At 45.0% G+C, this 13,219-nt stretch overlaps 1 protein-coding gene across 2 annotated transcripts in view; it reads right to left on the bottom strand.

The window, feature by feature from the left end:
• Lama3 (laminin subunit alpha 3) overlaps positions 1-13,219 on the bottom strand; it is a 234,943-nt gene that overhangs the window by 69,587 nt on the left and 152,137 nt on the right. The window contains exons 36-39 of one of the 2 annotated variants that reach the window (XM_031364992.1): positions 12,062-12,160; positions 10,301-10,384; positions 7,781-8,011; positions 3,836-3,949 (exon numbers count right to left, since the gene is read on the bottom strand). In XM_031364992.1, the coding sequence (XP_031220852.1) occupies positions 3,836-3,949; positions 7,781-8,011; positions 10,301-10,384; positions 12,062-12,160 (528 nt within the window). Of the gene's footprint in view, positions 1-3,835; positions 3,950-6,576; positions 6,904-7,780; positions 8,012-10,300; positions 10,385-12,061; positions 12,161-13,219 lie in introns of those variants that run through there. The other variant, XM_031364991.1, reaches the window with a different exon arrangement.

Raw genomic sequence — 13,219 nt, 5'->3', positions numbered from 1 at the left:
GAGAGAGAGAGAGAGAGAGAGAGAGAGAAAGAAAGAAAGAAAGAAAGAAAGAAAGAAAGAAAAAGAAAATGAGGACAGTTCCCTGTGCTATAGACATTTGGTAACTAAGATGACCTTGAAAGGGTTAAGCTCTAGCAGGTACTTATCTCTTTATGCCACCATGGTGCTTGAACCAGGCAAGATAATGGATGTGAAGAGTTAAATAAGTCCTGGGACTAAGGAAAAATAAATTACAAGAGGATGGGGCTTGTCTCCAATGGAAAAGATACCCAATTAAGCAAATCCATGCTTTATGAATCTTTAAGGAATTAAAAATTATATAAAGCATGTCTAGGTAGTGTGCTGGATCGAATGAGAATGGCTCCCATAGGCTCATGTGTCTGAATGCTTGGTCCCCAGTTGGTGGAACTGTTTGGGAAGGATCAAGAGGTGTGGCTTTGTTGGAAGAGGTGTGTCACTGGTGGTAAGGCTTTGGAGTTTCATTAGTTCATGCCAGGCTCAGTTAGCTCCCTCTGCCTCATAGTTGTTGCCCCAGTATGTGGGTAGGTAGGGTGGATGTGGGTATATGTACATGTGTAAAGAAGGTTTTCCAGAGGAAGGGTTGTGTCTGGCGGTTCTGGACTCAGCACAGATCTCAGGTCATGCCAGACAGCAAACTCTCAGGGTTTCCTTTGAGAAGTCTGCCTGGAAGAGCCACTGCAGCCTTTAGAGGAAAGCAAAGAGAGAACTATAGAAATATCAAGGGGAAAAGAAAACTTTGTTTGGTTGCAAAATGAAGTATGAGTCCCACAAATTATCCTTCCATGAAGCATACAGAATCTAGAAAAAAAAATTCTTTTGCGTTCTGGCAGCCTTTAGAAGATAGACTTGATGTCTGCAATGGCTTTGTGGTGAGATAAACATTCAATCTTGATGTAAGCAACACCTTTGTCTCTCTCTCTCTCTCTCTCTCTCTCTCTCTCTCTCTCTCTCTCTCTCTCTCTCACACACACACACACACACACACACACACACACACCAGGCAGTATCAAACAGACTTTTGTTCATGAATACTTATGAGCTGGAAAACAACCATCGGTGCCATTTAGTCTTTCTGAACATAAAAGGTTAGAATACATCGCCTTTCAGCACTTTCCTGTTCTGGCCTGCCCCAACAAGCTGCAGAAGCAGATCCCTGAGATGTGAGGAGCAGGTCCAGGAACTCTGCAGATGCTAGTCACGTTACCCAATGCGAGTCATGGCAGCAGAGTGAATTCCCAAAGGTCCCTGCCTTAACTGGGGAGGCCCTGGCTATCAAACGTTGGAGAAGTCTGATGGGAAGGAAGAACGGCATACAGGTAAACATAAATAAATAATTTAATAAATAATTTAAGAAGGCTCTTTGGAGATGAACATTACTTAATAAACTAATTTTTAAAAACTTTTTTATTTGAGAAAAGGTCTCACTTCACCTGGAACTTGCTATGTAGACCAGGCTAGCCTTGAACACACAGGGACTTGCCTACCTTTGCTAGGATTGAAGGCTTGTGCTGCCATGCTGGCCACAAGCTAATCATATTGCAGAGAATTTGATACACTATTCCAGAGTTAAGACCCTTTTCCAGCCTGTAAACTTTAGCCAACAAAACTGACTTTTAAAATGTAGCTCGAAGGCCTAAGACTGAGGAGGGAGAGGAAAGATCATATTTTCTCCTCCTTGGTACCATCCACTTGCCCACCTCTCCTGTGACCCCACTTCATCTACGCAGCCATGGGCGTTTGTGTTTGTCTGACTAGGGTAAGCCATATGTCATTCCCAGTATCCCCTTCTCCCTAATTTTTTCTTTCTTTCTTTTTTTTTTTTTTTTTTTTTTTTTTTTTTGATTTTTTTTATTAGATGTTTTCTTTATTTACGATATCTCCTCTCTCAGGTTCCCCTCCAAAAGAAAAAAGAAAAATAAAATAAAATAAAACAAAAACTAAAACAATCCCCTGTTCCCTCCCGCCTCCCCCTGCTTACTACCCTACCTTCTCCTATTTCCTGGCCCTGGCATTCCCCTACACTGGGGCATAGAACCTTCACAGGGCCAAGGTCCTCTCCTCCCATTGATGATTGACTTGGCCATCCTCTGCTATACACATGCTGCTGGAGCCATGAGTCTCCCCATGTGTATTGGACTGAGTACAGGTTCCCCAATGAAGGAGCTAGAGAAAGGACCCAAGGAGCTGAAGGGTTTGCAGCCCCTTAGGATGAACAATATGAACTAACTAGTACCCTCAGAGCTCCCAGGGACTAAAGTCTTTCTTTCTTTTTTTAATCTTTCTTTTCCTTTCCTCATGGATGTCCTACATTTCTCCCTTCCCACTTTCTCTTTATTTTTATTTTTCCAAGCAAGGTCTCATGTCTCTCAGGATAGATAGCCTCAAACTTGCTGGGTAGCCAAGGATGACCTTGCACTTCTGCGGTGGTTTGACTAAGAATGGCCCCCATAGGCCCATGTATTTGAATACTTCATCATCGGGGAGTGGCACTGTTTGAGGATTAAGAGGTGTGGCTCTGTTGGAGGCTTTGAGGTTTCCAAAGCCCACTCCAGATCTAGAGTTGCCCTCTGCCTGCCTGTGGATCAGGATGGAGAATTCTCAGCTACCAGCATCTGCCCAGAGGCTGCCATGCTCCCTACCGTGATGATGGCAGACCAAACCTCTGAAACCAGAAGCCAGCCCTAAAGAAATGCTTTCTCGGACCAATGGAGCTGAGGGGTTTGCAGCCCCTTAGGATGAACAACAATATGAACTAACTGGTACCCTCAGAGCTCCCAGGGTCTCAACCACCAACCAAGGACTGTACATGGAGGGGTCTGATTGTTCTGGCAGCATGTGTATAGTAGAGGATTGCAAATTCGATCAGCAATAGGAGGAGAGGACCTCGGCCCTGTGAAGGTTCTGTGCCCCAGTGTAGGGGAATGCCAGGGCCAGAAAGTGGGAGAGGGCGGGGTGGCAGGCATGGGGAAGTGGGAGGCAACAGGGGTTTGTTTTTGTTGTTTTTGTTTGTTTCTTTGTTTTTTTGGAGGGGAAACTGGGAATGGAGAAATTTACATGTAAATAAAGAAAATATCTAAAAAAAAAAAAAGAATTATCAGCAGGGCTGGAGAGATGGCTCAGCGGTTAAGAGCACCAACTGTTCTTCCAGAGATTCTGAGTTCAATTCCCAGCAAGCACATGGTGGTTCACAACCATCAGTAATGGTTTTCTTCTGGTGTGTCTGAAGAAAGCAATGATGGTGTATTCATATGCATAAAATAAATAAATTTTAAAAAATTAAAAAAAAAAAAAAGAAATGCTTTCTCTTTTAAGAGTTGTCATGGTCATGGTGTCTCTTCACAGGACAGAACAATGACTAAGACATCTGATCTTCCTGCCTCCCCTGGAGTGCTGGGGTTACAAGCTGGTTCCTACGGTGCTGGGCCCTGTGCACACTAGGTAGCACCCTGCCCCATACTCAGCATGAGTACCATGCTCAAAACTGAGCCTCAGACTGACAGCTCAGAGTTGTTATGTCTATGCAAGACTTGAGCGCTTTGGTCTACCTGTTAATATATTTAATGAGGCAGAGAAAATAGGAGCTGAGGCATCTCGTGACTGTTCAGACAGGTGTTCTCCTCTGAACTCTCTGAGGGTGTATGTTACAATGCGGGCAGAAGTGAAGTGTAAACTACCTAAGTAGGCCTGCTGATTCCGAAGCTATGGCCATAGCAATCTCTGTTTAGAGTTCTACGGGAGATGGGACATTGACGTCTCAGGAAGAGGAGGAGGAGGAACAGACTGCTGGCTGCAGCACAACTACCAGTTTACTTACAATGCATATCCCCGAGCCGTCCTGGCATCTGTTTGAATGTCCGTTGCAATTGCAGGGAACACACCTTCCTGCAGGTAAGTTTTTATTGTCCCGATAGTACCCAGGGCGACAACCCTATTTTTCAAACAAACAAACAAACAAACAAAAAAAAATGTTTAATTGATACAAAGGAAGAGAAGAATTATTTTTGAAAGCTCATCCCAATTCTGATGGTGGAGAAGTCAGGATTTCAAATTCTTCTCTCTCCAGGTCTTAAAAGGATTTCTGATACCAACCACCAGCGACCCTGTTGCTTCCGTTCAGGTTGTGCTGGGTCTTTGTGACAGTGGGAATGAAAATGAGCAGAGAAAGGAGAGATGTGGGCATGGGTCCCTCTCCACACGTGGGCCCCTCTCCACACAGGGCCCCTCTCCACATACTTGGGCCCCTCTCCACACACGGACCCCTCACCACACGTGGACCCTCTCCCCTCCACACAGGGCCCCTCTCCACACAGGGGCCCCTCTCCACACCTGGGCCCCTCTCTTCACACGGGCCCTCTCCACACTTGGACCCTTCTCCATACTCTATTGTCTCAAAGGGGCTGAAGAGTTAGACAAGGTAGGAGGAAAGAGGATCAGGACTGCTGTCCCTACTGGGATAAACAGCTAAGCCAAACACCTCAAGTTCAAGATTCTCCTAATTAGCCCATCCCTCCCTAAGTATGGGTTCATGCTAGTGGGAGGCAGGGTGGAGTAGACATAGAGTCTTCAATGGAGTCTACTCAACAACAGTACAGTTACTGAAATCATTGCCGTGACACTTAACTACCCAGTGTTCACCAGGAAGCCTGGGTAGATGGAGGTGTTGAGTTCTCACATACAAGACTTCAGAAAATTTTCTCTGACATATACAGACATAACATGTGTTACTAGTGTTTATATGAATAAAAAGTTAATATTTTTCCATGGGCTTATGTCCTGCTTAAAAGACTCTATTAAGAACTTTCCAACAGGCTTTTAATCTTAGCACTTGGAAGACAGAGGCAGGGGGATCTGTGAGTTCCAGGCCAGCCAGAACTACAAAGTAAAACCCTATCTCAACAACAATCCCACAGACAAATAAAAACAGTCAGTTGATCTTACAGTGCTCACTAAAATCATTTGGAGTCCCATCTGCCTTTAGGAAGGATGATAGGTAGATAAGACCTTTATATTGGCAGAGCTAATCAATTCACAAATTAAAACTGGGCGTTCCCTCTTGTTGTAAGCTCCCAGATGCCCACCTTTACAGCAACAGGAAGAATTAACATCTCAGCCTATCTCATTGTCCTGAACAGCACATATGTCCATAAGACTCTGAAATGACAGTCAAAGGGAACCTTGAGATAAACAGGCCAGTCAGACTGCCTGTGCCCACAAAGGCTGGCACATGGACAACTGGAAGATAAAGGAATCACGTGCCAGCCAGGAACTCCTTCCTGAAGAGCAATGACTGCAGATCATACAAGCAACAGAACAGACCATCTAATGTAATGTTCCTTTAAGAGAGATTAGGGACCATGTTTAGACAAAGGGATATATTGCAAATTTTTTTCTTTGTAGGCTATACATGAATAGGCTTGTCTAAAGGAGAATCAAAGTATCAAAAGAATGTTCGTTGCCGCTAGCTCAGCTGTGAGACACATCTGAATGAAATCCAGCCAGGGATGATGATCATATCTTCAACAAGCCAGCTGAAGTTAACATCACAGATCATGTTACTTGCTCAAAATAATTATATTTGGTAAGGGACAAATTATCCAAATGAACAAACAGGTCTCGTGAGTTGAAGATACCATGCTTGGGCAAAAGCCTTAATTAAACCTCCTTTGGGAAAGAACAGTCTACCATGATCAAAACAAAACCATCCACCTTGATGTGCTTTTAATTACTAGCAGGAAAAATGCTCTGCCCAATTTCTAGGTCATGTGATTCGGAGTTCTTGTCAGTGACTCAGTTGTAATCACTTCGTGCCTCCACAAAGCAAGCAAACATATTTTACAGAAGTATTCAAAGTCTATCGAAGACTTAGTCCAGATGAGAATTAATGTGTCCTAATAGGTTACATCAATAAAGAGACTTCATAAGCGGTGAAGTTTTCCAGAGCCACTTTTAAGGATAAAATTTCTAGAAACAATTTATATTACAGATGATAAAACCATGCCCCGTCTACTTTCTAGGTCTATTTCATGAGCCGAAGACTCAATTTCTCTGTAAGTATACATATAGCGGTCAGGGCATGTAAAGAGTGAGCAGAATTCCTGAATCTTTCGTGCCGGACAAATTGTGGATGTACATAAACTCTGATGGCTTTTCGTAGCCTTGTCTCTTATCATTTCTCATGTTATACTTTGTGGGTAAATTTTTTGAAGCCTTTTGAAACTTGCAAGCCTACATGCAGTAGACGCTTGTCCCGGGTTTGAGCTAGTTCTGAAAGGACACAGAGTTTCATGGTATACCAATATTCCACAAGCATCCAGGCTCTTGGCTGTCTGCGCATTCCAAGGTGGGCTGAAGTTTATGGGGCTTGTGGTTAAGAGCTCAGGAGAGCAATCTGTCAGGCACTGCAATAAACCCCGCCACTCGTAGCAACTGGGAGGCCATCTGCCCTTCCCCCAGCCCACCCATCAACTCATTAATAACCCTAACTCTAAATATCACCAATGTGTCTAAATGGGACACATTTTCCCACCCCAAAACAAAATTTAAAAGGAGCATTACCTGGCTGGGTCTAAGCTCCATATAACTTGCTTGCAGATGATTTTGACCCGGACGCTGAAGAAATGCTACCCTTTGCTGCTCTGAGCCATACCCTAGGCACTGGCCCAGGGCTGCCCCAAAGATCCACAGCCATCCTGTGCTCCAGGATGACCACCTCACTGCGGGCGGCATCCTGCTCCCTGGGTGTCCTGCCTGGCTACATGCAAACCTCTGTGTTCTTCCTCTTATACCTGCCCTTCCTGCAGTGCCCGGGCCTGCCTGACTCAGGAAAAGAAGGCTGTCTGCGGCAGGGGGCCCCACCTTTAAACTTCACACATGAGTCAGCCTACATAGGGAGAGAGAGAGAGCGCACAGAAGACTTCCACAGGTGAGTGCAGTCTGCTGTAATTCCTGGGAGGTGGGGCCCACGTCACCTCCTACCCACCTGGCACTGCAGACAGCGCCAGCCGTAAATCACAGGCTGAGTCAGGGCAAAAGCCCACACCCTGGCCACGAGGGTGCTAATCTGCCTTCTCCTCTTATCCTTGGGCTATCTATTTTATATTTTAAGTCAGTTAGAAAAGAGATGGAAGGCATAACCCATGAACTAACTCACAAGGAGTTCCCACAATGCTAAGGCAAGGGAGATTACTCGTTGGCTTAAGAAGCACAGGGAAGTGAAGAGCTTTGCTAGTTTATGTACACTTGGTGCGTGGGGTACACAGAACAACAGCACTGCTATCTCCTACGAATTTTACCAACACTGCTTCTTGTTAGGAAAAGAACATATTGATTTATGGGTTGAGATAGAAAACAGTTTCATTTTGTGGCACACTTTAATCTTGTGAGGCTAACTTTAAACAGCTCAGACCTGCTAAGAGGTGGAGAATGGGGATGAGATTTTGCCTTCTGAATCCAGGATTTAACTACACTGGGGTGGCGGGGTGGCTAGGAAGGGACAGGCACAAACCCTGCCTTCCTACCTCTGATTTTTACATCTGTGGAGCACCTTTAAATGGCAAGACACTGTGAGGTCTTTGGCACGTTTTGAACCCCTGAAGGTAGCCTGGGGGGTTGGGGGAGATACTAGATCTGGCCCAGCACACTTGGGTGGTAGGTAGAGAAAGCTCCAACTCTGCTTCTCTGCTGGACAGCAGCCAGGAAAAGCCAGACACAGGTGGGGCCTTAGGGAGGTGGGGAATACCAAGCTTGGAAAGTTCCCTACCTGACATGAGTCACCCGTGTAGTCAGGGGGACAGGCACACATCTCCACAAGATGAGCCCTGGGTCCGCTTCCCGTGTCAGAGGCCTCCTCCAGCCCTACCTCGCCCAGGGTGAGCCGCTGTGTCTCGGTGAAGTGGAGGCCCTGGATATGGAGCCTTTCCAGTCCGGACAGCACAGTCATCAGCTCTTCCCGGGACACTGGGGCACTGTTGCCTTTGTGCCTGAAGTTTCCCTGCATGGGCACATGGAGAGGCTTTCTTAGGAAAGGTCTCTTCCAGAGAGAGGGCCCTGGAATGAGTCAAACCAAAGACAGCTAGTGTGTATAAGGGGAAAGGACTCAAAGAAAGATGGGGTTGTGCGTGTGTGTGTGTCTTGGAACAATCACACCGGGCTACTCCCAGGAGGGGTCTCCATGACCAGTGCTATGCCTTTGTAAATGTACTTTAACCTGGGAAGAATATAGAGTCAGAGATGAAGATGCAGGAAGAAAAGGCGGCTAAGTCAGGTAATGCCAGCTAATGTCATAACTAGTACGGTACACACAGTCTTCTCGCACACAGATTTGCTTTATTGATTTACTACTTTATTTGTTCACTTCCTTTTTTTAATTTTTGCTTGATTTTTGTTTTGGAGGGGTTGTTTTGTTTGTGATTCTTGAAACAGAGTCTATCGAAGTAGCCCAGGCTGGCCTGGAGCTCACAGTGTAGCCCAGGCTGGCCTGGCATTCATGATCCTTTTTACCTCAGCCTCCAAGTGTTGAGCTTTCCAATGTGAGACATTATTCATGACTTCTCATATACTTTTCTATTTGTAATATGCATGTGTAATTTGATTATTTAAAAAAGCACATGTGGCATGAAATGTACCATTATACCCATTTTAATTACAGATTCCCATAGCACCGTAATCTGAGCTATGAGCACGACATGGCATAAGTCTGAAAAACGTATTCATGCTTGGAAACAAAAGCTCTACACAGACCCCTGCAGTCGTGGAAAAGCACACCCCACTTTCTAAGAGCTGGATGATCTTAGGGGACCTCACATCAGTGGACTCAGATCCTGTATATTTTTTGAGTATTCATCAAGAAGTTATTCAACAAAGAATTTTCAGCTCATAGATCTGATTACTGTGCTAAATGTTGTGCACATAATTTGCACATAATTCTTTGTTGCACTGTTTCCTTTATAATTTTCCACTCTCTATAGCATGTGTGTGTGTCAGAGCACACGTGGAACTCAGAGGACAACTTGGAGGAGCTAGTCCTCTCCTTCCACTATGTAGACTCATGGTATCGAACTTGGGTCCTCAGGCTTGCCTGCAGATGCCTTTTACCTGCTGAGCCAGTTTTTCAGTCCTCCTTCAGTAGTTTGAGTACCTCGTCTACTACCAGCTTTCATGCTCCTAAGGGCCACATGCATGTGATGGGTTGGCACCTGGGCAGTTTTCTGTCTTTCTCTTTCTGCATATGAATTACAACACGCTTGTGTGAACTCCTTCCGTCTACTGTATTTGGGGCTTGAGGGTTTGGTGTTGATACATTAGTGACTGTCATCAAGTTTGGGAAGTGATTGCTTCTTCAAATGTTTTCCTTTCTCTTTCTGCAGTCTCTATTATACACCGGGACACTTGAGCTCCTTCAGACTCACATCTGCCTCCAAAAGATGGTATGAACAAAACCGTGCGCGCCTCAAACACTCTACAGTATATTAGATTCTAGATCCTGGGGTGGAGTTTTGCACTTTGGTAGCCGGCTGAAACAAGAAGTTTAGTCTGTCATGGTTCTAGAAGCTCCAAGCCCCACATCAAGGTGCTGGCTGTACCAGCTGCATCAGGAGGGTCTCCTCCTGGTTTGTAGATGACACACATGATTGAAAGATTGCAACTTCTCTGATGTGTCTCTCTATGCTGGCTTATTTTAATTATTTATCTGCCTTTATGTGGCAGGTCTGCGTGTCATGTATATGCATGGTGGTGTTTATGGAGAGCAGAGGAGAGCATTGGAGCCCCTACAGCAGGTGTTATAGGAAGTTGTGAGCCACCCAGTCTAAGTGCTGGGAACCAAACTCAGGTCCTCTGAAAGAGCAACAGCGCTCTTAACCACAAATCATCTCTCTAACACTAAGGAACATGAGCTCCCTGCTTTCTCTGGGCATGCGTAATAGATCAGTGGGTAAAAGATGGAGATGGGAGGATCCTTGCTAACTAGCCTTCCTGGCAAGTTTCAAACCAATGAGAAAACTTTTCTTAAACAAGGGGGAACATCCCCTGAGAAACTATAGCTGAGGTAGCACCCCGCTCTGAGAGAGACAGAGAGTTTCGGGGTAGACAAAACCATGGAACCATGAGACACTCAATGCATATTATATTCTAGATTATGTGGTGGAGGTTTGCACATTGTGTGTGCATGTGCATGTGTGTCCGTGCATGTGGGTGTTGTATAAAAAAAAAAAAACCCGACTAAAAGAAATAAAACACAGAACAGGAAGGATCATCAAAAATCCTTGGTCTCTTCTTTTACCTCAATCAGTTGCACTCTTCCGTGATGTAGCCTGTCTGGCCGTGGGTCGCTGGATTCGCTGTGGATGAGGGACATGCGTTGACCCTGTTTAAAGGGAAGCAGGGATGCATTAGTGCCTTAGTTGGGCTGCTTTGAGACTCTTATTGATGTTAGGACAGATTCCGCTGTGTGTACAACCTATAAAACAACTGGGCCCAGACAGCTCAGCTCTGATGGCTTAGTGACATGGAGATGGGAAACAGTAGCTAATATGGTACATTTCACAAATACGAAAACTGTCTTGACCAAAAGCAATTTTAAAATACAGAGGGGAAAAAAAAGAGCTGGGGGGCTAGCTGAGCAGTGGTCAGGAGAGCCAGCTGCTCTTCCACAGGTCCTAAGTTCAATTCCTAGTATCCCCAGGCCGTTTCAGTCTCAGGGAATCTCTTGTGCATGGATGGACATGCAGAGAAAACATATATGCAGATGAAATGAATAAATAATGTTTAAAAGACGGGAAAAGCATTTATTTTATAAAGCATTTGTACTATAAAGCATTCTTTATAGTAAATGTAGGAAGTACATTTATAGCTGCCAGTAGGACCTTGCTTTGGTGGTAGATTGCTGGAGAGGATGGGGTTGGAGGAAAGGTTAATAGAGCCCAGCGTTGCAGCTGGGAGCTCAGCACCTTAGAGAAGAGAAAGTTTATGGATGAAGACATGGGCCCAGGACTCCAGCCCCACCGCTGTGGGATCCTCCTGCACCCTCAGTCTTAGCCCCATCCCATCAAGTGGCTGCAGGGAGCATCGAAGAACTGCACGGGCTCGTCCACGCCCTGCACGGCTGCCCCTCCCTAAGTCACACTGCAGCCCAGCTGCTCTGTGTTGGTTCCAAACCCGGAGGCAGTCCATTCATGGGGGCAGAACATTATCGAGGCTCACAGACCACTTCAAGCCTTAATCTAAGGAACAAGGCTCTTAATTACAGTGGTTTAAAATAAAGCAACAAAGAAAAAAAGGTTGTGAGCCTAAAGGATTTCTATGCCTGAAGGTAAAATTAGGGGGGAAATTTTGATCACTACCTCCCAGCACATTCTAAAAGTATGTGCAGTCAAGTCCTCTGCAATAAAAATTACATACAGCAGTGAGATGGCTGTCGATTATAAAACAGAAACCCCGCGCAGCTGGGACAGTACACTCATCACAACAGTCTTTCCTAATGCAAGTCTAAAATCTCTGTTGCGAAGACTTGCCGCAATTTTTTTTTTTACAACAATTCAATACTTTTGTTTTTTGTTCAAAGAAAAACATAGCTCAGCAGTGTTTGAAGACAAAGATCTACCAAGCACAAGCACGCGGGTGCATGGGGCCTGCTGCCATGAGTGTTTGCACAGCAAGTGTGAGCCCCTGGGTTCCATTTCCAGCAGCCCTGCTTCCAATTTAAGCAGAGACAGAGTCAACTTCAGGCTATGGCTCATAGCCTGACCCCATATTCTAGGGATTTTGTCCTGTATGGCAGGGGTGCCACGAGGAATGGGCTCAAATCATTTTTGAGACTAAACTGAAAGATAAAACCATAATAAGACGTGAGACAGTTTCAAGGGTGAAATATAGCTAAATACTTTGGAAGCAGAAAGGAGGGACCCTTTGGGCAGACGTGCCATGCGCTCTAAACAGTCTGTGCTAGCATCTTCAAAACATCAGACACAAATCAATCTAACGTTCCGCACAGCCCAGTGGTGGCCACTACTTCCTGTTGCTAGGGCCACGCCCTAATACCTACGGTGAGCTGCACATCTGGCTGCTTTTCCAGAAGAACCATGTCTCCAGGTAAACCAAAGGACTTGGCTTGGTAGGTGAGGTAGCCGCCATATGACGATACCTGAAATTGAATGAACAGTATCAACTATACTGGACAAGACAAGGTTGGCACTCACCAGGATGCCTGGCAAAGCTGGGTGTCCTCTAGAAGGTGGGACTAAGAACATGCCACCACCTCCTGCTTTATGCCATTTTTACACTCCTGAAAACCATGAATACAAACATGTGTTTTATAATTAAGACTGGAGGGGCCGACTGCTCCTTCAGAGGACCCAGGCTCAATTCCAGCACCACATGGCAGCTCACAACTATCTGTAACTCCAGTTCTTACAGATCTGACACCCTCACACAGACATACATACAGGCAAAACACCAATGCACATAAAATAAAAATAAACGAAAAATAAAAATAAAAGTCTTTAAAAATTAAGAATGTACTTTTATTTAAAAGAAAAAAAGACCAATCATACTAGAATACGCAAGATTTTTTTTCTCCCTCCCATGATGACTATTATTTCACTGGGAGAAATAGGCATATCCATTGCAAAATAAGTCTCTAAAAATAAATTTTCCAAAAAAAAATAATCCCTTGAAAGCAGGTGGTGACTATTTCCTATGCTTTTATAGATTTCCTGGGGAGGTCACCTGCTACCTCAGAGTTACAGAATGGTCGCAGTTTCCTGTCAACTCCTTCACCTCTGCCCAGTCTCTCCCACTACTGCAGTCAGCTGGGGATGGGGAGTGATCTGAGTGTGTGATGAGCAACATCACATCATTGGAAGCAGAACACTGTTCCAAGTGAGAGCAGAGGATATGCTCTGGGATCCTAGAACCCCCAAGCTGACAAAGTGTCCCAGAGCTGTATTCGCAGGGTCTAGACCCATCTCCAAGGAACACCTAAGCTTATCTCGTTGATTTTAAGCATAGTTTTGTTGTTGTTGTTTGTTTTGTTTTGTTTTTTTGTTGTTGTTGTTGGTTTTTTTTTTTTTTGGACAGGCTGGGGTGGCTTTTAAAATACGCGCATGAATTTTGATAATCCTCTCTAGAAGCTGTGGTGGCTTGAACTAGGAATGTCCTCCACAGGCTCCTGTATTTGAACACTTGCTCCTCTCTGCCGTGC

This window comes from Mastomys coucha, unplaced genomic scaffold (assembly GCF_008632895.1).
Source record: "Mastomys coucha isolate ucsf_1 unplaced genomic scaffold, UCSF_Mcou_1 pScaffold13, whole genome shotgun sequence".
Taxonomy (NCBI): Eukaryota; Metazoa; Chordata; class Mammalia; order Rodentia; family Muridae; genus Mastomys; species Mastomys coucha.
This window is presented reverse-complemented; position numbering and strand designations above follow the sequence as displayed.